This window comes from Echeneis naucrates, chromosome 24 (genome assembly GCF_900963305.1).
Source record: "Echeneis naucrates chromosome 24, fEcheNa1.1, whole genome shotgun sequence".
NCBI classification, from domain to species: domain Eukaryota; kingdom Metazoa; phylum Chordata; class Actinopteri; order Carangiformes; family Echeneidae; genus Echeneis; species Echeneis naucrates.
Window position 1 is genome coordinate 2141370 of NC_042534.1, and position 25747 is coordinate 2167116.

General features: G+C 39.4%; 1 protein-coding gene across 4 annotated transcripts in view; it reads left to right on the forward strand.

Annotated features, from left to right (window-relative positions):
- The window catches only part of tbc1d32 (TBC1 domain family, member 32), a 51381-nt gene that overhangs the window by 3809 nt on the left and 21825 nt on the right, over positions 1 to 25747 (forward strand). For all 4 annotated transcript variants that reach the window (XR_003840478.1, XR_003840476.1, XR_003840477.1 and 1 more), the window contains exons 7-27: positions 44 to 122; positions 728 to 831; positions 918 to 979; positions 1191 to 1341; positions 1485 to 1544; positions 2305 to 2398; positions 4264 to 4395; positions 5195 to 5284; positions 6216 to 6358; positions 6563 to 6690; positions 7441 to 7642; positions 9073 to 9152; positions 9664 to 9802; positions 11500 to 11587; positions 12246 to 12364; positions 13612 to 13731; positions 13996 to 14084; positions 20413 to 20535; positions 22442 to 22550; positions 23881 to 23974; positions 24058 to 24183. Coding sequence is in view for 1 of the 4 variants with exons in the window: in XM_029496655.1 (XP_029352515.1) it covers positions 44 to 122; positions 728 to 831; positions 918 to 979; positions 1191 to 1341; positions 1485 to 1544; positions 2305 to 2398; positions 4264 to 4395; positions 5195 to 5284; positions 6216 to 6358; positions 6563 to 6690; positions 7441 to 7642; positions 9073 to 9152; positions 9664 to 9802; positions 11500 to 11587; positions 12246 to 12364; positions 13612 to 13731; positions 13996 to 14084; positions 20413 to 20535; positions 22442 to 22550; positions 23881 to 23974; positions 24058 to 24183 (2332 nt within the window). In the remaining 3 variants the exon portion in view is untranslated. The remainder of the gene's footprint in view (positions 1 to 43; positions 123 to 727; positions 832 to 917; positions 980 to 1190; positions 1342 to 1484; positions 1545 to 2304; positions 2399 to 4263; positions 4396 to 5194; positions 5285 to 6215; positions 6359 to 6562; positions 6691 to 7440; positions 7643 to 9072; positions 9153 to 9663; positions 9803 to 11499; positions 11588 to 12245; positions 12365 to 13611; positions 13732 to 13995; positions 14085 to 20412; positions 20536 to 22441; positions 22551 to 23880; positions 23975 to 24057; positions 24184 to 25747) is intronic.

Genomic DNA, 25747 nt, shown 5'->3' on the forward strand with positions numbered 1-25747 from the left:
TTGCATTCTCATAAGTTATGCCTCTCCCCACCTCTTCCCTCAGGATAATGTATTGCTGTTCTTTGCTAAAAGCTTCTCCTCCTCTCCTATGAATGTGACACGAGAGATCTACACCAGCTTGGGTAGGGCACTCTGAATGGACATTACTGGTTTAGCAAATTCATGTTTGTACCGAAAAAGGGAAAGACAATTAAAGAGTCAACTTTGTTTGTGTCCTCAAAAAGGAGACTTTTTGGCTTTCTGCTGGTGAAGAGATTTTCATATAATCAATACTTGGTCTGATATATGTTCAGTGAAGCATTTCACTTGTAACTAGATAGATAGAAGTGGTTCATTAAATCAGTGATAAAGACCCACCGAAGAAGAGCACTGAAGGAGAAAGTTACAAGATCTATTTCTACAGACCCACCACATATAAGATTGCTACTTTGCACTCTCTTACTCCAGCAATAAAAATTGAGTGGTTCAGTATTAAAGTTCCAGCCTCCTGTGACTTTAATTCGGCTCATACAAACCAGAGGAAGACTCATGGAAGTCCATGATATGAGCCACTGGAGTCTCTTCAGTTAATCCACTGCTGAAAACACTGGAATTGTTACTTACTGAATTAAATGTCACCACACTGACAGTTGCCACAGGAAATGTCAATTTGGTTTGATGAAAAATGGGTGTACTGTAATCTTACTGTCGACAACTAGATTATATTTCTAATTGTTTTCTTTCTCAGCTAAAAGCGTGGAGTCGAGCTTCTTGTCTTCCCAGCTGAGCTTCCCTACAGGTTCAGATACCATCGACATTAACAGACCTGAGATCGTTCGTCTTCTCAAACAGGTACAGTATCTTACATGTCATAATGTACAGTGTCACCATTCACCTTATAAGCATATTGTTGCTTTTTTCTCTCTGCGTTGCTTCAGATTCGATTGATGAATGATTACCAAAAGGAGGTCACAACATTTTGGATCCGTCACCCCGAGAAGTGAGTTTTTGTGCCTGTTTGAATATTTTTTTTTATATTTATTATGATTTCCAATGAAAGATTTTTGTATTTCACCTCCATTTTACAAATTTTGCTTCATGTACAGCACCCTGAAACAATTCACCACATGATCATTTCTATAATCTTCTTTTTGCTAATGATGATGCTCAGTACATTTGTTCTAGCCTTTTTCTTTGCACAATGTTTTAAGGTATATGGAGGAAGTTATAGAGAGCACCTTCTCCCTTCTGTCCTTCCATCATGAACATGGCTCAACCTCTCCCCGGGCAGAGAAAGTACTGGAACCAATTCACTTACTGGCCTTATTGGATGTTAAAGCTACCTGGTTTAAAAAGTGGATGGTGTGTATTGGATTATGATAGTATTGATAGGGAAAAAAGGTATTTGTTAATAAGGTCTTTATCACTTTCTCTCCTGTTCTCATTGGAATATGTATTTTCTTTCGTTTTCTCTTCCTCAATCAAACTACCTCTCCTAATCTCAGCATGGCTACTACAGCAGGACTGTGGTTCTAAGACTCCTGGAGGGAAAATACAAGTCTTTGGTGAGTGGTTCACACAATAATCAATATCTCTCACTAACTCTTTTTATACTTGGGAGAATTGTGGTCCTGAAAGTAATCGCCCAAGCAGGTGAACATCAGAACCCAATCATATCATCTGTCTTAAAAACATCAAATTGTTCTTGAGCACAGAAAAGGCAGGAAACCTGAGCAAATATATTTGTGCTTGTGGGGCCTTGGAACTGTAAAGATATTTTTTGAGGTGGATGATCATTTCTTTCTTACTGGAAATGTTTCATTCTTCAGCCTCAGAGAGAAGCTGAACTTGTTCTTCTGGCTTCTGCTTTTACTTTACCATGAAATTCTATATTCAGAATTAAAGATTTAACATTGACAAGGGACAGGATTGGTTGCATTTACTCATGCATGCTATGAGAGTCTTTTTCATGTCCACATATTTATAGAATATGCATAATTCACTTGGACAAACAGTGCAGGTCGATGTAGTCTTTGAGACAAAAGGACACATAGGATGACTAAGTAGTTTGGCATTTAAGAATTGATTTTATAATCCTAAACCTCCCACTCAACTCTCACTCTGAATTTGAAAAGGATTACTGCAAAAAGTCTCGATTAAGAGTTTGATGAGGGAAGGTTGCACTGACATTCTGGCTGAACTCTTCAGTGAGCCTGTTTTCACAGCAGCATCTAAATTTGGCATCAGATTACAAACTAAAATTTCAGTTAACTAATTGCAGCAGCATGCGTCATTTTAATCCCTTCATTACTATTACTTTGTCAGATTATTGCAGCTCTTCAGCAGTGTATCCATTACAGTGAATCCTGTGAACGGTTCACAAGTGAGACAGCTGAAATCCAGTCGGCGGAGAACAGTGGTAAGTTAAACAGTCCACAAACACATGAACTCCCTTGAGCGTATCTGAAGAGCAATCTTCACCACGAGCCCCACTGTGTGTGGTAAACATAAACACATTTGCGATAATGCTGAAACACACCAAAAAATAATAGTAGGGCTGAACCGCCGTGAAAGCCTAATGAGAAAATAACGCTTCATTCGAGTCCTGTGGATGTTAAATGTATTTGAACCTGGACTTTGCTGTCATTATTTATTCACTTTCTCCCACAGTCATTAAAGCAGAGTCATGCAGATAAAAATAGTAGAAAGAAGAAACAAGAGAAAAGCGGGAAGAAAAATATGAGAATTAACTCTTTAAAAGACCTCAGTTGGGAAACCTTAGAGGAAAGATGTGGCTAAAATATGAAGATTTAGGTATACTGGACAAGGCAGAAGCATTAAAATGAAATAAATACAATGTGGGACACAAAATATGCATCAAATAGTTCAGTCTCATATAATGTGTGTACATACTTCTGCATAAAATACGAAACAAATGTTAAGGTGTCAAAAAACACTGAGCCTTTATTTTTAACATGTGGAAATAACTGAGTTTATAACCAACCATGAGTCAGAGATGTTTAATCAACTTTAGTTGATGCAGAAACTCTTGTGAGCTGTGATCTAACTAATGCTGACAACCTGGAGCTACAATTTGAAAATAACGTGAGCAGCAGGAGCATTAAAATGTTATTAAAAATGTATTTGATACCGAAATAATAGCCCAACTTTTACACCTCATTAAAGTGATAGCATGAGAATCCTGCAGTCTGAGTATTTTGCCTCTTTCTTTGCCGATAAAAAGGATTGAGGAGCAATAAAATCTTAGATACAAGATTTATTAGCATCAACGCCTGGTGCATCTGCGTATTTAGAATTTTCTTAACTTTTGCATTTGCAAACATTTTATGAGGAAGAAGGGTTAGAGCTCAAAGATGCACTAAAAGGTACTAAAAACAGAAACATAAGCAGGTTTAGGCTTAATCAGGGATTCATTTGATGTGATGAAATACAACTGAGTCACAGCGAGAGTATATTGGCTGAAAAAGACAGATTATTGTGCTGGTTACTGATCCCAAGGTCAAGGATGAACGCCTACGCTTGAGAGAGAGCGCTGTCTCGGTCCACCTGTTATAAATATATAAAATACTGTGTGTTGTTATTCTTAAATTCACTGTGATATCTATTAATAACTGCTGCTTGTGTTTCTGAACATTTGTGATGGTTCGTCTGTTTGCAGTACATGCGTTTCTAAATGAACAGAGTAATAATAAACAGTGAGGCGCTCCTCCTCCTGTGGCAGTGAGTGAGTGATGATGGTGGCCGACGGAGTGTTGCTCTCGCTGTGTTATCTCCCATAAGCCAGCTGGCTTCCAGAGACTCAACATTTTGACTTTGTTTTGGATGAGCAGATATATGCCCCCCGCCTTCCTCCTCCTCCTCCATCACCACTCCTACTGACACACTCCTCACAAAAGTGTTTTTGAGCTGTGCTGCTTTTATTTTCTGCACCCTGGAGACAAAGCAAGGTGGCCACACACTCCTTTTACTTGTCAGTCTCACTCTGTGACAGAAGCTTTCTGTGCAGGTCAACGCCACAACAAGGGGATTCAGTGTTTTTTCAATACCCTTGAATAAAACATCTTTTGCACCAGTAAGCTCGAAGCTCTTTAAATTTTCTCGTCACTGTTGAGTGCATTTTCTCAGCTCCGCTCCTTCTAACATCTTGGAACAGTATCAACAGTATTTGGACATCGTGCAAGCTGTGAGTGTGATAACAGCAAAGGTCTAGACAACTCCAATGAAATAAGAACTGTGTCTCTTGTGTCAATGTTTCGGTTTCAGCCCAGAGGAGTGTTTATTCGGGAAAGGAACTTGAATACGCCTTCTTTGTCCACTCTCTCTGTGTCCTGGGGAAAATCATCATCTACAACAATGGAAGAAAACTCTTTCCAATCAAAGTGAGGAAGGGAAAAGGTGCAAAACTTTTTTTTTTTCCTCCCTTCTTTTTTTTTAAAAACACTTTTCAACATTCATTGGTACATGTTTGGTTCACCACCGCTACTAAAAGAGGTGTGAAGTTTGATTGTTAAAGTCAAAAGCCTGATACTGTATGGACCTTCCCTGGCAATTTCCTCAACAATCATTACAGCAGATAATCTAGGAATGTGATCAGCTTGCATGACACTCCCTCCAGCTTTCATGACCCTTCCACCTCATCTTAATCAATGATGAAGTTGTGTAATGTTCTTGAATCTTGGTCAGAGCTTTAAAAGAGGCCCATTGTCTGCAGCCACTCCTTAACCTGCTTTAATTGACCATTATTCACTCTACTTTAAAAAAAAGTGGAGAATGTAAAATCACTGACGTCAGAACATTTTATGGCCATCATAAGGCCACTGTCTCGGTGGGGATTCACTGATTACTGTTTATACCTTTAAACAAGGGGAGGGAAATTCTTCTCACCAATGTGCATTATAGTTTGTGCCACTTCCTCAAGCAGTTTCTATTGTACAGTTGAGGATAGTAGCTAGGTCTAACATGACCTCTTCTTTACAATATGGGAAATGCTGCAGACTGGTGACAACTCATCTGTTGTCCTCAGCAACATCTATCACTTAATGTTTCTGTCACATTTATATTAGAGAAGAACTCATACCAGTTTTACTTCTTGAACCAAAATAAGTGAATTGTTTTATACTACAACCTTGGGAAACACCAAGACTAACTGTATATCACCTCATTTACTCCCTGACTCGTCATGTCTGTGTCTCAGAGCCAGTTAACCTGACGGACCTAGTTGTCATCCTGATTAACATCATGTACCAACACCCCAAGCCTCCTTGCAGTGATGCGTCACCTACAGGTGGGACATACACATCTCTACACAAACAATGACGATGAGACCTAGACTTTCTTCAGACTATGAGTCTGGAATCAGGGACACGGTGGCTCTCCCGGTGAGGCACAAACGTGGTTAGTCAGGCCATATCTTTTATCTCTTAACCTTGTACTGAGTCATGCAGTACTATAGTGGTGTCCTGGCAATACATTGCCTTATTGCCCCATTCATTCTCATGAATTACACTGCAACAGCTTTTACTGCTAGTGATCAATAGTGTTTCCTACCTTGACTTTGTCAGAGAGTCCTCGCCACAGACTGCTGCAGACTCATGCTGAGCAAGCCATAGATTTATATTAACATTTTTCTTGTAGCCCAATGATCACATTTAGTCTGAGTTTCAGTAACTTCTGTGAACCATCATGATACTGCAGAGTGAAGTGAGAAGTAGATGTAAAAGTTGTTTATGTATGTGAAGATAAGATATGAACAGGCTCACAGCCAGAACAAAAACACAAAAACAACAACACGCTTGCAGGCATATCTTTCCCCAAGTAAAATTTTATTGGAAGGATGATAAATGTCATAAATGGCATCTCACAGTTTGATATGAATTCCATGGACGTCTGTAAAAAGTCTGTGTCCTGAGTCACCAGATGAATTGTTTGTGTAGATCAAAAGCATTAATCCCGCAAATATACATCTCCACTACACAAAAAGGAAATTAACGTCATATAAATAGATATAGTTCAGTTCAAGGGGAAAAAACCCAGAAGCATCCAGCTGCTCTTCTAAAAGCTTCTTTGACCAGATTAGATTTCCAAGATCTTGACAGACAGGGACCAAGCAGGGTAATGTGTTTACTGTCAGTCTTAAAGGATGGAAATTGTATTGAATGAATACACATGCCTCTAATTCAGTTGGAAAAGGTTTATAATGTCTTTTGTGTGTTCAGACTCCTTGTCGCCCAGCAGTCTGGTGATGGAGGTGCTGTGGATGCTGTGTGAGAGGACAGAGTGTGCTGCAGAGTGTCTCTACCAGACTGCTGTTATACAGACGCTGCTGGATCCTGTTATAGCGCTTCTGAATGGACAGCAGGTCAAACGCATACAGCCTTTCACAAGCTGTTTGAAATTGTGAAATCACTGGTTATGAAAATACAACAGCCTTCTTTCGGTTCCATCATTGTCAAATTTAATGATGTTATTTCAATTTTGGGTTATGTGTTGATCTCTCCTGGGAGTCACTTCTCTCTCACAATGCTGTGGCTAATTTTGTCTGTTTATTCTTTTTGGTTTGCAGGCCAAATTGAAGTCACCTGCAGCAATGCTAATTCTTGTTGCTGACATTCTGGCTCGGATCGCAAACACTGACAAAGGATTAGCTCTCTTTTTGGATGAGAGAAATCTCTGTGTGGCCCACAGTGAGAGGTGAGACTCTGTGATTAAATGCACAAAATGAAATTTGCTATTTTTCATAGAAATGAATAAATCAGACTTCCCTGATTGAGGCAGGGGACTTCAGCAGAGCTTTAAGTTTGCATAACCAATCCTCCCGCTTCCACACAGAGAGCAGATTAGACCTGAATATGTTGATGGTTTGTCAGTCAGTGAGATTATATCTTTGATCAGCTCAGCTGCAGCAACAACTCAAAGAAGTATGTTTTCCAGGGTCAGCCAGGGTCACTCAGTGTGTCCAGGTTACTTTGGTATTCTGTTTTAATTGGCTGACCATGACTTCAGCGTGTTCATTCAGTGCACTGACCCGTTGTTGTGAATTAGCAAGAACATTTCTCCAAAGTTCAAACCAAATATCCATATTAAAATTTGTTTTGACTAATGTACTTCAGAGTGCTGTTCAGTTTTATTTATTTATTTTTTTTTATCTGTGCAGCCTCCACTAATAATGTTGTGCTAATTAATACATAGTTCAGTGGTTAAGAAATCCAGACAGACAGAGAAAAATAAAAGCAATCTTTTAAAATGTTGGTTATATTTAGAAAACACTGACTAACCAGTAAGGGATGGACTTAAGTACTCCAGAAGCCCCCAGATGCAGAAACTGAAAGTAACAGATTGGGATCAGTTCTATTTTGAATCAGTAAGCCAATCCTTGCATTTTTTTTAAAAATACATGAACAAAAGCTCTCTGTCTTTGTCCGCTTTCTCTCTCCTCTGCAGAACCTGCGCTGCTCTGGTCATTGTTCAGTTCACCCTGAGGCTACTGGACAAGGAGCTGTCATCGTTAAATGAATCCGACACTTCCCATACATTATGTGGAGCTTTTATCTTTGTCTGTAGGCAGATATACAACACCTGTGAGGGTCTGCAGGTTCTCCGGCCCTATGGTCTGCACAAGGCTATAGCTGCTGCATGGAAGAAGGTAGCTGCACCCCATCTGTAGATATAACAGCTTTTGGGTTAAAATAATATTTCATATATGGGCAATTATTTGTTTTTGTTTTATAAATTGCACTGAAGAATTTAACTCCAAACTGTTTAAAAGCACCAAAAAAAACAAATACAGCAAAAAACAAATTATTAGACGTAATGGAAAACAATTTAGCATTATAATATTTATATTTTTACTTTTGAATCAGTTACTTATTGCGGGCAAATTGTGTAAATGCATAGAGAGCTGAAACTTTATATCTGAATCATTTTTTTTCTGCAACATCTAATGAAGGGTTTCCATCTAATGATCACTTTCACTGGCTGGAATACGCCTGTCATGTTTCATTTGCATGATGAACTCAATGTTCTCTCTTTATTCATCCACCACAGCAAAGAGAAACACCACAATTTCTTGCAAATGGCGGTTTAACCAACCATTGTAATTTGCTTTCCTTTAGTTTAGAAAACTGCTTCTGTCACAACATTAGAATGAGAACATCCTTAGTAATCCCGCCTCTGCTGGAAGAACAAAACTGAAAAACACACTTGAAACTGAAACAGGAATGAATGTGCAATCAAAACCAGTACAGTGCGCTCAGATATGGAAGCTCTGTCGGAACGCCGTCACTGTCAAGTAGAAAACGCCAATAATGTGTCAGTGGTGGAAATTTTTCAGTATAGTAAGAAGTCATATCAAATCTATCACATCTTTGTTACATAAAACACCCATGTCAAAAATTAACTTCAAGTCATCACTCAACATTTTCCTTCTGACTTCAGCCAGTCTGCGTTAAATATTAATCGTGCCCTTGCAAACACTGCACAGATTCACTGGATAATATGTACCTGCTAATGTACTATATCTGATCCAAGCCCACATCTGTTTTCATTGTGTAACTATAGTACTGACCTCGGTCCGCCCACCATAAACCAGACACGATCATGGACCCTTAAGTTTGTCAAAGGCACATTGAGGAAGCATGTGATCACAGTTAGTTACCAGTTCAATTATCTTTGCCACAGTTTTCAGACGGTGTTTAAATGATGTGTGCAAAATGTATATGCACAAAATATTCTTAGTATTAATACACAGTCTGTCACAGTAATGGAGATGAGTTGTTTTCAGCAGGCTTATTTAGTTTGTTTAAGATGCACTGGGCTCTTTAATATAATACTGATGTCAAACCCAAGCAGTTTTTACAACTTTAATTATTTATCAATCGCTCGATAAAACATAAAGACTAATTGTGGACCAACAAAATTGCAATTTACAGAGTCCGGTGAAAGTTAAAGGTTAACGTTAAACAAATAATAACATCTATATGCAACTGGTTTCTGTAACTTCTTGTATAGACTAAGAAAAAGCCATATACAAATCTGTTTCTTGGAAATAATCAGTAAAATATTTCTTATTTGCAGACGAGTTCCTTGTCAGACAGAGTACTGACTCCAGTGCCTGGGGCCACCGCTGGAGGAGCCACCCAGGAACTGCAAAACATGTGAGTGCACACAAACACACACACACAGAGAGCGTGGACCTTAAGATAATATATATTTGTCTTTGTTTCTGAAGAAATGACCAAATCACTCATTATTACAGAGGACAGGGTTTAGACAGTGTTTGGATATTTATTTAAAGCCTTCAATAGTTAGTCTTGTTCCCTTGTCAAATATAACTGAACCAAACAAACCAATTTTCTCCTGTATCCTACAGACAGCAGGGGACATTAAAAGCGGTTTTCCTACAAAAATAAATCTTTACTGAAATGTGTGGCAGAAAATTACCATAAACAAAATATAATTTTTTTTAAGGACCTTTGTACCCATTATATAACTGGTGACTAGTTCAGCAAATTTTATTCAGTGACTTGTATTTGGACTCAGAAGCAGCGTCATCAATACCAGCTAACCATAAAATCTGTTATAACTTTGCTGAGACAACCTTTCCTAAATCAATAGTTTAATAAAATGCCGACACTCACTGTCTGTTTGTTTGTGACTCTGGAACAGGCTCATCTGGGAGGAAACATTGTTGGACAGCCTCCTCAACTTCACTGCAACTCCTAAAGGCCTGCTGCTGCTCCAGCAGACCGGGGCCATCAATGAATGTGTCTCCTACATGTTTACTCGCTTTACTAAAAAACTACAGGTAATAATAAATCAACTGCTCATTTCAATTTTTAAATCCAGCGCTAATCTTCTCAGTCAAAACATAATTTGTCTTAACATTAACTTTCATCCACTGGCTCTATAGTCATACTCAGCTGGCCAGTTGTGCAGACCCCCCCCCTGCCAACCTTTATTAATAACTCGTATGTTTGCTGAGCTAAATGCTCACACAGTCATTCTTGGAAACTGGCCAATCCACAGTGATTACAGTGATGCGTTTAGTCGCTGAGAGGCCTCAGAGGAGCAGTTTGGAAGTTAGGTGACTTGCTCTAGGGCACCTCAACTGTGAGTAATGAAAGAGTGTCACTACTAATAACCTTATCCACCGAGTTTTTTAAAGCAGGGCTGACTTCCCCACAGATAATATACAGTACTAGTACTAAAGAACTCCAAATGTTGCCAGACTCATTTGGTTTTTGAAGCACTAGGAGCCAATTTCAAGTTTAAAAAGTCAGCATGCGAGCTTATCAACACCTGACGAAGTAAGAAAGACTTATCTGGATAGCTCAGTCACTGTCGCCCTTTAATTGTTCAACACAGTGCAACATCTTTTTGTGGTTTTCTTTCAGTTTTTCACCCGTTTGTGTCAACCTTTTTGGAAACCATACACGAATTAACTTTGGCAGTGGCTCGATTTAATCCTTCTCAATGCCATCAATATGCCAAAGTAATATGCTGTTCAAGTGGTTCATTGTCACATTGCCTTGAGTTACTGTAGGCCGCAGCAGGATTAGGAAAAAAGTCATTTTACACAAACTGTTAAATCAAGTAGATTTATTTGCAGCGAAATAATATTTGTGAGTGACTACTTGGCTCAGAGAACCACAGGATTTTATCATGAGTAGAAATCACTAATGAGGACATTTTCACGTCTCTTTTTACAGATAAAAGCCCAGAGATCATTTATGTATGCTCAGGACTTTGAGAGCTTGTTTTCTGCACAAACTGAACTTTGGTTACGTACAGTAAGATATCCAAACTGTTTCCAGTTTTTTTGTAACATCCCATCCAGCAAAACCAGATATTTTATTTTTAAAATCCTGAATTCACCCACCTACCTCACCAGACCTTTCCTGAAGACTGGTTGGTATTCACTGGAGGCTGTTAACATGTGTACTAACCTCCGGGATCAACAAAAACTTTACATATATATCCTTAGCATAAATGAGTACACCCCCTTCATGCAGGTAACATTTTAAACAATATCTCAATGAACACAAAAACAAATTCCAAAATGTTGACAAGAATCAGTTTAATATAACATTTGTTTAACTTATAACAGGAAAGTAAGGTTAATATAACTTAGATTACACATTTTTCTGTTTTACTCAAATTAGGGTGATGCAAAATGTCTCTAGGCTAATTTTTGAACTGCAAATGTCTTGTCAAGAATCAACCACAAGTGAGTCGAATAATTCATTACACAGGTGTCATAAATGGACATCTGTCCATTTGTGCTGTAAAGAAACACACAATTTGTTCGCATTGCTTGTGTGCTTTAGTAACTCAAGATAGAGCCCCGTCCGTTAGCTTTTTAGCTTTTTTAAAAGAATATTAATCTTTTCCCTTTCCATTTTGTCCCAATCCTTCATTTATTTCGAACTAACATGACCAAAAACTGCAAAGATAAAACTGGAATATTTTGGAGCTTGTTAGTTTTCTGTGTGCTCTCTGCAGGTTAGCCGCTGTGAGAAGTTTGGATATGGGGTGATGGTGACACAGGTGGCAGCAACTGCTCCAGGCGTGGTGGCTTTGCACAGTTCAGGTACTGATCTGTTGCTCACACAAACAACCAGTAGCCATCTGTGATGCCTAAAGTTTGCGTTCGAAGCTGTCTTGTAGACACAATCAGACGCCAGGCAGCCAAAGGAAGAACATCTCTGGTAGATGGTCAGTATCAGGATAAATGGATGAAGAGGAAACAAGAGAATATTTCGTTGACTCTTTCCTGAGACACATTTGCACATAGCACATACTGTACTTATTATTGCTAGATTGAAGGGTGATAAAGATGTAGACAAAGATATAAATAGCATTGTAAAAATTATACGATTTATAAATGTGGAAGTGTAAAATGAAATGATTTTCAGCTCTACAATTTTAATATTGAGTTGCTGAGCGGTTAAGAAGTATACCATATAATTGCAATTTGCCGAGTGAGAATCTGGTTGGGGGCATTTATTCCACATTGTTCCCTTTACTCTGCCTCTCTCTGTTTCCTGTCTGTCCAATCAGTCAAAGGTTAAAATGTCCAAAAAGAAATTCCCAAAAATTAACTTCTGCTTGTTCTCGAGACCTTCACAATCAGATCCTGAATTCAGAGAATCGCGATTGGACTGCAAGCAAGCTCACATGTTCACAGCTCAGCATTTCTCCTCCACATAAACTCAAATTAAAGCCACTGGTTCCACGTCCTGTTGCAGGTTTGGTTCGGGCGCTGGTGATCGAGCTGTGGTCAACTCTGGAGTGTGGAAGTGAAGATATGAGGGTGCTCCGTCCCAAACCGACACCCATGGACCCAATCGACAGAAGCTCCCTCAAGGTACTGTGTGTGTGTGTGTGTGACAGAATTTTTTGGTAATACCTTCTTACATGTGTTTGTCATACCTGATTATTGTCTGCTCTTTGCTTTCTAGCTTGAAGTAAAATGTCTGCACCTGCTGTATAACTACATTAGCCTGATTTCATAGTCCAACCAGGTTATCTGTATTATAAGTACTTTAAACCATGGCTCCTTGCCTTTATTAAAAGTGAATATTTTATAGTAGCTCTGATTCTAAAGTTTGGACTTTTGGATTTTCCAGGTTCAGTCCAGGACAAGCTCAAAATTTAATTCGAGGCACGAGTTGTGGATGCGTGTGTGTGTGTGTGTGTGTGTGTGTGTGTGTGTGTGTGTGTGTGTGTGTGTGTGTGAGATGCTGGCCTTTGACAGGAGCCAGGTCATCTCTTTCTCTCTCTCTCTCTCTCTCTCTCTCTCTCTCAGTGAAACTAGCCAAGTGAATATGGACAACCAGTGAAGTGTCAACTGTGTTTTGCCACCAGAGACTTAAAAGCCTGCTTTATCAGAGGGTCAGCTGCCAGGTTACATACACACAGTCAGACCTTCTCGTCCGTCCCTGGCAGAGCAGCCCTGGACCTGAGCCTGAACTAAAAACAGACAAAATGTGCTGTTTAGTGTGTGTGTGTGAAGCTTTATGCCATGACCTCTGTCAGACTAAGCTAACTAAATATGGAGCAAAGACTTTTTGGATGGATAGCTTTTTCCAGCTGTTCTGAGTTTAGAACAGGACGGATAAGCCAATCTCAGCAAAAATTACATTCATACATTTTTACTTTGGTAGCAAGGCGTGTTCATTTTAAGCTTCAATTTTGAAAGGTGATTTTTATAGATATAAATAAATACACACAGTTGTGATCAGAAGTGTACATACACTCATTACGTGAATATGACATTCATGCCCATGATGAGTGTATGTAAACAACTGGATATATATACATGTCGGTATGTGGTTAGGGTTTGTGTGCACATACAGAAGGACTTCATGTGCCTGACTATTCTTTAGACAAATGTTCATTTCACATGTTCAGAGTAGTTTCATACAGTAAAAGTGCTCACATGCAGCCGTATTCTCATTTCCATTTTTCATGCTTGAATATTTTTTTCAATCAAAGGACACAATTCACTGTGGAACCTGGATGTTTTAATTAATCAACTTATATCTCTCCTGCCTTTGAAATTAGTTTGAAGGCTTCTCTAACCATCTCTGTTGTGTCTCTTTGTCTTCCCAGTCCTTCCTATCCTTGGTCAACCTGCTCTCCTCTTCCCAGTCAGTGTGGGAGCTGCTGGGCCAGCAGCCTTTAGCCAACAAATGCGAATACACCCTGAGAGAAATGCCAAGCTCCATTCCTGTGAGTGCTTTTTCCTACACCGTATTTCAGATTTCATGCAATGTCTCTTTCAGCCATTTGGGGGCAGGTTTGTGCTTTTTATTTTGCCTTCAGCTGCCACCCATGCATTTATTTTGCCTCCCCCCCCCCCCCCCCCCCGCCAAACCCCAGCACACTGATGCTGATGTAATGTTCCTACCTTACACATTGTAAAGATCCTCACTGTTTTCATTTTGCACCATAACGGCTCGCTTCTGTTTCACAGCCTCTCATTTCACTTCACAGGATTTGATCGACAGGCTGATTGCTGTGAATTCAGATGCAAAGATTCATTCTCTGTTCCACTATGAACAGTCTCACACATTCGGCCTGAGGTGAGTGTTTAATCATATTTTTTCGCCCATATATTACTTAACATCAGTGGGGAAGCACACAGTATCGGATTTTCACCCGGTGCACACACACACTTGAGCCTCTGGCAGCAGGCGACTGACATGGTTCTTTATACTTTGATTACCCAGCACTGAAAAGCTGATGAAAAGGATTTCTCTGGATAAGAGAGAAATAAGCTTGTCTGTGTGGGTGTGACTCTGTGTACGTCTATATTTACGAAGACTAGACATCTTCACAAGTGAACAAGGTGTTGAAGGAGGTGAAGAAATTCTCTAAGAGTTTTGATTGTAGCTGTAATTAGGTGCAGACCGGGTCAATGCTGCAATACTGCTCTGTAAAAATACCCATTTCAATAATCTACCTGTAGCGTAATTTTTACACCTGAGGCTAACTGTAAGGTTTAAAATGTATCTAGGACAGACAAAGGCGATCTTCAGGAGAACGGTATATATGTGTGGTTGTGTTTGCATAACGCTGATGGCTGTTGTTCGTTCCATTGCCTTTTTGAAACACAATAGCTTTGACTCTTTTGGAGTCACGCTGACTCACTGTCTGTGGCTGTCAGTCAGCCCACTCCTACTTACACCCAAAAACTAAGAGACAGCAGCAAGAGGCGCTATTCATTTAGTTCCCAGACGGGTGCATTAGCTGACAGATGTACTGTACACTCTGGGCCTTTCTGTGGCTCTCTAGATTTGTTAAATGGAGCATTTTTCCATCAGTAACTTCTGTCACGCCATGTTAAATTAGAGGTAGACGTAATAACTTCTGAGTAAATATCAACAACAAATTAAAATTTTGAGGGTTATACAGATTCATCACCACACTTGGTTTTTTATTACTGTAATTAAAATTTTCTTGCTTTTAGAATTTGGCTCATCCGACACAGAAAGCATAAAAACAAATAACAAATTGGAAAAATAGTCACCAAAGGTAATTTAAAAAAATCATCTAAATGTCCCAAATAGTGACTTTTGCTGTCACAACAGGAGTTTCTGTTTCGGTTTTACATCATGGGGGTGCTAGGACCTGATATTTCCACCTTAAAGATATTTAAAACACATCTTCACCCAGAATGCAGTTCTGCCTGTTTTGATCACATTTTACTTATTTTCTTCGCCTGGTCGCTAGTTAGTGCATGTGTAAACATAAAATCTGCTTTGGTATCATTTAACATTCAGGACAGTTTATTAGATTGTCGTTTGAGCAGCTTGGCAACACAAAACAACGAACCACAACTGTAATGAAATGTCGAAAACTTTGGTGCATGAAAGGATGTGATATATCAATTAATCACATGAAATAATTTACATTTAGTGCAGCGTGGCACAGATGGTGAGTTTTTAAGGCTCCATGCCTGGCCGAGCAGCGCAGGTTGATGTTGTTATACCTCGATGATTTATCTCTTGTTTATTCTACAGGTTTCAAAATGTTGATTTTCGAGAAAAAGTTATTAGAATTATTAGTGAACCAGCTCCATCAAGACAACAGCATGACTTTCATCTTTGACACTTGTCCTGTCCTAGCAGCTTCTGACTGCCATATATCTCAGAGTGCCACTTTCAATTTCTCCTGGATTTTCACTTATCAGCAGGACGGGGTTTCCCCTAGACCGCCAACGCTGTGTTTAATAACTCTATGTGGGTTATGCTGGTGTAATTTGCTTTGGCCCAGTTTGTATGTAGTGGAGAACAGCGCCCCCTGCAGCTGTGAGGTAAAGTGCAGCAGTAAAGTACAGTGAACTGTTGGAAACAGACTTTTAGGTGGAAATCTATTCCTTTCCCTGTGGATGAAATTAGCCCACATGTGCGTCAAGAACACCTGCTTCTGTTTCATCACAGCTACATCCAAGTAGCTTTTCTTCAGAGCACCATTTTTTTCCCCTGCTTGTTTGTTTATTAGAAACCGGATCATTTGTATTTAGCACAATCACAGGGAGCATTAACATTTTATGATTTCACCTTTTACTCTTACCAGATGGTTGGTACCACAGATTTGGCACTTTTTTAAAAAATTTTATTTTGTATTTTCCACTGAGATATAAAGCTGGTTAAAGAAAAAGTGCTCCCATTGCACCAACACAGACAGTCTGGAAAAGAAAATGGCTGTATGTTCCCCGTGTGTACGTCACTGATAAACAGAAGCCGAGATGTTCTTATTTTGTTGTTTGTTTGTATAGAAGGTGCTTGAGGAAAGGACGAGTGTCATTTTGCATTTTTCATTTTGTTAACAGATCTCTGTTTTTCAACGTTCCTGTGCCGTTGGTGGTGCACGACTCCAAGCTCATTGGTTCCTACTGAAGACATAAATCTGTAAAAATGGATCACAGATGCGTAGCAGCTCAGAGTGGCTCTCAGCAAAAAATTACTCAAAACAAGAGAATGGTGTATGGACACTATTTTCAGCTGCTGTTTTATACACTTCCAATGCACAACAAGCATTTCTGGCAGTTCATGTGGAAAAGTCACTGTAATGACAGAACATGTAATCTGCATCAGTGTGGTACAATGGCATTTTTAATTATTTTTGGATCACAATGGAGTCCGATGCTGTTTGTTAGCATTCATTTTAAAACACTGTCCATCCCCAGGCAGCAATTACCAAAAACATAGAGAGCACAATCTTAATCAGAACAATACCTGGGGAAAATAAAAAAGAGCTGGAAACATTACAGAACTAAAAATAATATATATAAATGATAATATGAACTGTATGTATTATGATAATAATGAATAATATATAAATATTTATAATACTTAAAATAAGGTACACAATAATAACAATGATAAATATAATGACAAGTGTGACAACAATAAAAAATGACAGCGCACTCGGGGGAAGATAAATAGCTCTATAATATACATTTGCATGGTGATTTGTTAAACATTTAGTAGGAGAAATTCAACCATTCTTATACAATATAAATATTATCAACTCAACCAACATGAGTTTCCCCATGAAAAACAATTTGAAATCAGTCTCTGGCTTCAATTTCACGTCATGTCAGAACATGTTTGACCTTTTCGACCGTATTAAACTGTGATCGGCAGCAGTGCTGTCAAACAAACGTGCACTAAGCATTCATGAAATGTAGCCCCCCTTAAAAACAAGAAAAAAAAGCAAAGGCGCAATTTCCACCCATCTTGATCTTCACAAGCTAATGAGCAAAAAAACCTTGGCCCTTTTTCCTTGTTGCTAAAAGCCTCTGTTGTCACGGCAACCCCTCCTCCTCCTCTTCCTCATACTATTTCCCCCCTCCCTGTGTGAATTATTCGGGTACCTCGGACTCTATTCTCTCTGCCGCTGATGGCTCTAAACGAATCAAGTGCATATACTCTGATTTAATGATATATTATTTTGTGTATATATGATCATACAACTTCAAAAATAAACCTGCAGTGAAAGGAGAGACCACAGTTAGTGTTTCTCTAAGTCTCACAGGATGGAGCAGTTCACCGTTTCGTTTTGATGTGAGCGACGTTAAGACAAAAGTCAGAGCATCTCCAACGCTGGAGCTCTGTGGGATGTTTCCCAGTCACCTTCTGCTGACTGAAATATTGTTCAGACTGAGTCCTTAGGGAGCCAACACGAGCTCTGCGTGGCAGGTCAGAGAGTCCAGAGTTAAACTGTGATCATCCCACGACATTTAAATGTATGGGGAGAAAGTAAAAGACTGTAAATATTTCAGTTTGATTCCATGGCATCAAAAAGGCCGGATGTGGAAGCACCCTGAGGTGGGTGAAAAGACTGAAACTGATTGCTTTGTTTGGTTTCAGGCTCAGTAACAACAGATTGAAAAGCTGAGATTCCCCCACAGTAAAGTTTCATGGCATTGTTGGGACTTGCATGTCGAGTTAAAGCCAAATGAAGCCTCTAAATGATCTCTGATGACTGTGCAGCCTGTGGGCTTTTTATGCTGCTACCTTGATATGTGCAGATCATTAACTTAAAGCACTTGTTTTCAGTGAGCATTGCTGTGTAGCAGCAGTGTTGTAACAATTTTGGTCTCCACTTTCTACGACGGAAGTGTTGAGCTTCAAAAAACTGTTATTCCTTTTGGGCATTTTCTCAACTCAAAGGAAAATTACTTCCATAGGTTTCTATTCCCACAGTTTCTTTTTATTCATTTGCTCTTCAATGATTTTATGATTGATTAATGATAAACATTTTCATAAATCAGAATTTTTAAATGATCTGCAGTTTGCTGTAAGACAACTAAATTATTGAACATTTGCATCTCATCTCATGCATGACTAATCAATCAGTGGTTTGATCATCAGTCCAAAGATAATTACTCTCAGGCCCAAACACAATTCCTCTGATAGATGTGGGCACATAACCATCTGTCATAAATGGGTGTTTCAATGCATGTCCTTCACCTTCAGATATTCCAGGTCAATATAAATATAAACTGCAAGTTAGATTCTTGGAGTCGATGAATTATATCATTTGAATCTCAACCCTCCAACTTTTCAATTAAATTCTTCCTTTTTCTCTGTCAGTTAAAATGTAATGTCTTTATTTATAGATTGGTCATTCAGTTTGTCTCCCAGTCTTAATTTTTCAAAGTGCTGTTCGTGCCAGTGGAGCATATTTGCCCCAATGTCTTACTTTGTGAGGTTAATTAGCGTTTGTACATTAGCCACATCAGGGTGTTTGGCCTCCTGTGGAGCTAACTATGTTGTTTGCTGTGCCTTGTCATCCAGCGAATGTGTTTACAGGAATGCCTCGAGGCAAATAATAAACTTACAAGCTAATTTGTTTGTGTTTTCTTGTCAGAAACATTACATTCTGCATATCAGTGTTGTGTAACAATGAAACGATTTGTTGTCAGCCAAGTGTTGGACCTTGACTTTAAGCTTTTGAAGGTCGCGCTGGAATGCTGGAGAGGTGTCATGGGAACATCTTGTGAGGCAAAGATTAATAAGTTTATTCACGAATGAAACAGACATAAAACAGCAATCAAGAGACAATCGTTAATTGGAGCCTGAGAATGGAAACTCCTGCAGGCTACGAGGTTTGGGAGCTGGTCTGGTTCCTCGTTCTTTCTTTCAAACTGTGCGGGGTCAGTAGGCATGACGGATTCTCAGCGTCTTGCCGTGCTGCTGTCAAAATGAGTGAGTGGAGTCGTCAGTTAAGCCAAAGCCTGACTAACTGCCCAGCACATCAGGAAACGAGACAGCTGCTTTAAAGGAGATATATTTTTCACAAGGATGAATGCACACGCACGCACGCGCGCCAAATAGCACACACAACTAAATGCTGCTAAGCTAAGAAGACATACGTTTGCACAATTATAAACTGAAATGGAAATTTGATAAAGTGGGAAGTAGTAATTTTCAAAAGCCTTTCAATGCTCAAAAATATGCTTGACATTTCACACTTTCACATTTGTTGTCTGAGTCTCCGTGGTCCAAAAAAAAGAGAGAGAGCTGGCAGTGATTGCTTTGCTGCCTGTCTGCGAGCTGAAGGAGAAGGTGAACACTCTTGCCACTATGTATGAGCCCTTGACTCATAATTGGAAATTAGTCATTACTGGAACCAGAGATCGCATTTTGTCCTGTAGAGTTAAAAACAGGCAGCAGAGAGAAGCTAGCTTGGCCAAGGATCAGCCTGCACACTCACAGAAATGTAAAAATGTATGGCCCTAGTTTGGTATTTGGTAGATATATATCCAAACCGTTTTAGTTTGAAATGATCATAGCTTACAGCTTCCTTTGAAATCACATTTAGGTTTAATAAATGAGCCCGATCAGTCTTCTCATGTTTTTCTCATCAAGTTGAGCTCTGGTGCTCGTGGGAGAAGATGGTGAGGATGCTCTTGGGATTTTCTTTTAACGTATAAGCTAAATTCCAAATAAAACCAATGATCAGCTGTAATGTTTAAGTTAAAAAGTCATTGATACTCACTTAAAACATATTCCGAAGCCCGCCTCCCCCGCCTACACGGGTAATGGACCATATAAAACAAAAAGCTTTCTCAGCCTCTTTGTTGTCTTAAGTTTCTCTAAATAGCGCCGGAGCTTCACAGCCTGCTTGAACGAAATGAACCATGAAGTTGCTCCCAAGGGCTCATACTTAACAAAGCTTACAATTGGCTACAGCAAGCTGGTGAATGAAAAATTGTTGAGCGATCCTGCACTTGCAGAACGCAGGGCCAGAGGAAACAGAACGGTTTGGTTTGACCCAGCTGTACGGTTAATGCCACCTTACGGCCTTAGATGTTCGTTGCTACTGTCTTGTTACTGTCTCTCACAACGCCAGTCCTCCCTCTGTTTCACTGTATTTTCTTGTTTGTGTTTGATGAAGGCTGCTCAGTGTGCTCAGCTGTAATCTGGACTCGTTCCTGCTGCTGGAGAGCCAGTACGCCATCTGCTCCATGCTGCTGCAGAGTCAGAGGGAGAACGCCACGGAGCCGGACGCCGGCGAGGGGTACGAACTTACACACATACTTCTGAATGGGTTGTTGTTGTCAGAGCTTTTGCATTGTTTCCCACCGCTCCATTTTCAAAGGTTAGCATGATTAAGCTTTACAATTTGCAGCATGGAGAAAAGAAAAGCTCATTTGGGCTGACTTTAATAAATTCCATGAGAGACTAAATTAAATCTTGAGGAACATGGTGCTGTTCCATTATCGTCTTCTTCATAATGTTTGTCATCTGAGTCAAGTAGGAAGCATTTAACTGAAGCACTGTGGTGTTCTTAACTGAGCTTTAATTGGAAAAGCACACAAATATGAAATAGTGTAATATAGTTTGACATCTTCTAATCTTTCGCTCAGTTAATTCATTATTTTGGGAAATATGCTTATACGCTTTGTTTTTGTAAATGATGCTAGATTGTCAATATCAATGTTGAATTTAAACCGTACGGATTAAAAAGTTTATATCTCTTCTCTTCCTAATCTGTACAACCAGAAATGTAAATGTTAATTTAAGATTTTAAATCCAGCCAAGGTCTTTAGAGAAGACTATTGACCTTTTCATCTAATTTTGGAAGGAAAAATAAAACGGTTGAGCTATTCCCATATGACGCTTCCTGCACTTTGACATTACCCGAGACTGTTTACTATAAAGTTGAGTTTACTCCAGGGCTGAGCTGAGGGAAGTTATTTCAGACGTTTAGACATTTGAATACCTTCCACAGCGAGCATGCTCAGCTCTGTCAATCTCTGCCGGACTCATTCAGAAAAGGCTTTTGGCTCCTCTGTGCATCATCCTGATATGACAGAACATTTTCAAATTTAATCATCCCTCTGGATGAGAAATTGTTTGTTTGTTTGCCTTGTCACAAATAAATTAGAAATAAAGCAGAAAGAAAGTGGAAAGGCCATTTCCAAAAGTGGGTGTTCTAGAGTCCCTCTCTCTTTTGTGATGTGCGGCAGAGCCATGGTTATGGGTTATGAATGGAAATGTCCCTGAAATGCCAACTCACACTGCATGTCTGAGTGCTGGCTCAATTTTGGAGAATGATGACTTGTTATTTATCCTGCCATCTCCCTTCCCTCCCTTTTCCTCCCCTCGTGCTCCCATTACTGTCATCCTTTCCCTCCCCCCTTTTCTCTGCTGTTCAATGTCATCTGAACTTTATTTTTCGCCATCTCACTCTTCATTATTCATTTCCTTTAATTGTTTCGGCTCTTTGATATTAAAAAAGTCGGACTGAAAAAGGGGACAAAGGCATTCAAAATCACCCAAAGTACTTTATAAGGAAAATCGACACATTTCACTTCACTTTAGTTGTTTGAGCCACGACTGATGTGACTTTTTTTTTATTTTTTTATATATTTTTTTTTTAATTCTGAAAAATGTATGCAAATTCTATTTTGTACCAAACAGGCTCTTGGAAATGGCATCGTACAAGAAGATGAAGAAGGGTTCCCTTTTTATTACCAATTTCAAGTCCAAATTGCCTCAGATATGGGAACTATCTACCAAGGCTGGCACTCTTCGACCCCAAAGTGCTTTTATAATTTGTAATGGTCTCTGATCTTATCTGAAATTCAACATGGCAACCTATTCTCTTTCTTCTCTACCTTACCTTGCAGCAATCATACAGTCACAGTCATTCACAGGCCTTAAACTCTTTGCTTTTGCTTTGCATTTCTTGACTTTTTGAAGTCACTTGTTTGAGTGACACTTAAATTGGGTATAAGAGATTTGGCTCTGATTTTTACTTGCATGACCGTGTCTTTAAAAATAATATAATTGCAGTCGAAAGAAGTATTAGACTCTCCTCAAGTAATTTTGGGTCCTTGGTTATCTTGCACATACTGTAGCTTACGGCTCAAGATTTATTATGTCAAGATATGAATTTGTTTTTCTAATGCGCTCATCAGGGAGTTCATCATAGACAGTCTGTCAGTGGAGAGGAATCACGTGCTGGTTCGTGTCGGTGTGGTCGGAGGTCCGTCTGAGAGAAGGCTGCCTCCTCGAGCCCTGCAAGAGGTCAGCTTTTCTTTAGGTTCTATTGCAGCCTGGTTTTGAATGTTAGCTTTCTTAATGAATCCCATTTATTGATAGAAATGAGAAGCAGGGCATCACTGTTACAAAAAAAGTCTACAAATGACACACTGTCCAACTGCTTTTACTACATTTTTATCTACTGCTACTGTATTTTATTATTACATTATATTACATGTACAATATCTTAATCACTCCCTGACGGAGCACCTCATTATTGTCTAAATCACTGTTTAAATTGTCTATTATGTCTCATGTTGTATGTGTGCATGCATTTAAATGTTCTTGAACATTGAGTCTTCACGTTTCATTTCTTTTCAATGTTTTTGTGTGGTCCGTATGACAAAGATAACAATAACCTTAAAAGAATTGTTTCACCAGGAGACTTTTGGGCCCTCACATGATGTCAAAAAGAGCTTAAATAGGAATTTGGTTTAGTGACACATCATTTAACACTTTCTAATATTTTTTTCATAGTCCAAATATCCCCAAAATAAAAAAAAAAAAAAGTTTAGATTAAATTACATATAGTGCAAAAACATTTATACAAGATATCAATGAAAAATTATTATTATTCCAATAGTTTTTTCGGTGGGAAATTAAATATTGTTTGCTATTCTGGACTCTGCACCTTTCTCAAACGTTGTAAGCGAAGCACATCACCTGAATGGCAGGCCAAATACTGTCAGGGATAATCATGAGCCAGGAGCCGAGATAATTGGATAAAGAACCCTGCTTTCTGAACACCAGCAGCACTTGACTCACATGCCAAATGATGACTAGAAGTTTTGGTTCTTAAGAAATAAGTTATGACAAGCGTAATGAAGGCAAAAACAAATGGTGGGTTATAAAGAATGTGGAAAGGAAAGAGTTGATGGCATGCAAATAAACACATATTGTGATGAAAGGATAGCAGCTCAGAGCGAAAGGATTACTCAGTGAATAATTCATCTACTCATCACTGCTTAATTGCACTGCTCATAGTTTCCACACTTTTGAAACGCTGTCATCAAACACTGTCACCACAGTTTTGTTTTTTTGGGGGGGGTATATCTAATTACAAACAAATAATTTATGATGCATAATGGACCATCAATAACACAAAAAATGCATCAGCAGCCTGAACATCTGTCGAGTCAGAGCAGTGCAGGAATAAATCAAAGAAAACAAGACAAATATCATGAATCACGGAGCTTCGAAGTGCACTGGTATCACTGACATAAAATCCAAAACAGAAGCATTGTTTCTCATAATTTCACTGAGGTTAAACAAGGTGGTGAAATATTTATGGCGTTTCTTTCTCTGTTCACTCCAGGGTGGAGATCCGTACCCCTGGCCGATGTTTTCAACCTACCCTCCACCTCCCTGCTACACCCTGGACCCACCGAAGGTCCTTCACACCCAACAGGGTAGGAGAGATGTTCCCGCAGTTGCAATTACTATCAGGCGCATCGCTGTATTATTCACCTGGAGTGTTCTTCTGCCTCCACAGACTCTGAGATCAGCGCGTTTATCGTGTCATCCAAAGACACGAAGAGCGAAGAGAGCTGGATGGTGATCTGCCGCAGGCTGTACTGTAAAGTCATGACCTCCAAACCCAGCGTCCTGACCGGAAAGGGTGAGCTTCTTACAACTATAAACCATTTAGTGGCCAAACTTATCAGGAGATAGATGAACGCAGCTGCTGCTTTCCGACATCTTATTGGCAGGGCTACACTTTGGGATGAATAAAGATCGTGCTTGTGTCTTGGATAGACAGATGAATTTACACCTCTTCAGACGACTCCTAAGATTTTATTTTAGATTGTATAACTGTCTAGTCTGCCCAAGACTTGTGAGGTGAAGTGTAAACAGGGCCTGTGTTTTATTTCATTAGAGCAAAGAGACAGTAATATAAACAATGACATAAAACAACCAGCCAGTATTAAGTCAGCTGGTTATAATGGCATCTGAATATAATAATCCACCAGCTGTGAGTGTGAAACATGTTATATAATAACATCACTAAGCAACATATGGGGCCTGGAGCCTGTTGTGCCCTGATGGACTGATCAGCATCAGGAACCAGATCAACTTGGAAAAAAGGACATAGTATGATATTTTTTTTTTATTTTTTTTTTTTGTGCACAGTCAGTATTTACTGTGCAGAACATGCAGCAGGCACGTCTGCAGCTTACTTGGTGTCAAATGAGTCGGCCAAGAGTGAAGCAACTGGATGTTCTTTTAGACTTTCATGAGATTAGTTTCATATAAAACTACACATAGACTACCGTACTGCTCTGTGGATCCTGAACTTAACCACATTGTGTGCTGATGTATTTATTGTGCTGCAGGTGCACCTCTTCATCAAGACTGCATTAATAGCTGCATTAAGACTGCTAATATTTTAAGAACTCCTCATCACAGGCATTGACAGCCGCTACGAAATGGCATCGATGCCTACCTTCCCTACGTAGGAGTAAATAGCCATGCTTGGAGAGGAACAAAAATACATTCAAATGAAGGAGGACTCACAACCTTGTCATTAACGCACTTACCTTACTGTGATTGCCTCCTTTCATCCGGACACTGTTGAACTCAGCCGATAAAAGCATCCACTCGCTGCTCGGCTGTGTTAATTTAAAGCTTTTCACTGGAAGACTGTGATCAAGATGTATCTCCCCTCCGCTGCAGAAGTGCTATTTTATTTGGCACGTCATTAATCACACACAACTTGACTTTTAATTCTTTAAGAAACATTCAGCGACGGAAATTGTAGCTTTTATGGGCTGACGACTACATTAACCTACGTCCTAGGTAATTTATTGAACATTTACTTACATCTTGGGCCGCTTATGAGGATGCTGTGATTAGTGCTTGTGTGTGATAATGCTCTGAATCGGAGCCCATAGACGAAAATGATTAACTGTACTATCTCTTCATCAAAACACTCATGATTAGAACTGTTTGCATGTTCAATCCCTCGCTATCTTGTAAGCCTATTGATTGCTTAATCGTTCTTCCTCAACAGCATGTCAATGAGATACATTGACGGGAGCTCAGAGTCAGACTCGCCTCGGAGTCCTGCGAGTGGTTGTGATCAGCGCTCATTGTGCTTTCTGAACCGACGGTTCGTTTGTTGGATGTTAAAATGAACATGACTTCACTAACATCCGATCTCATTTAGCCCTTAAGATGAAAGT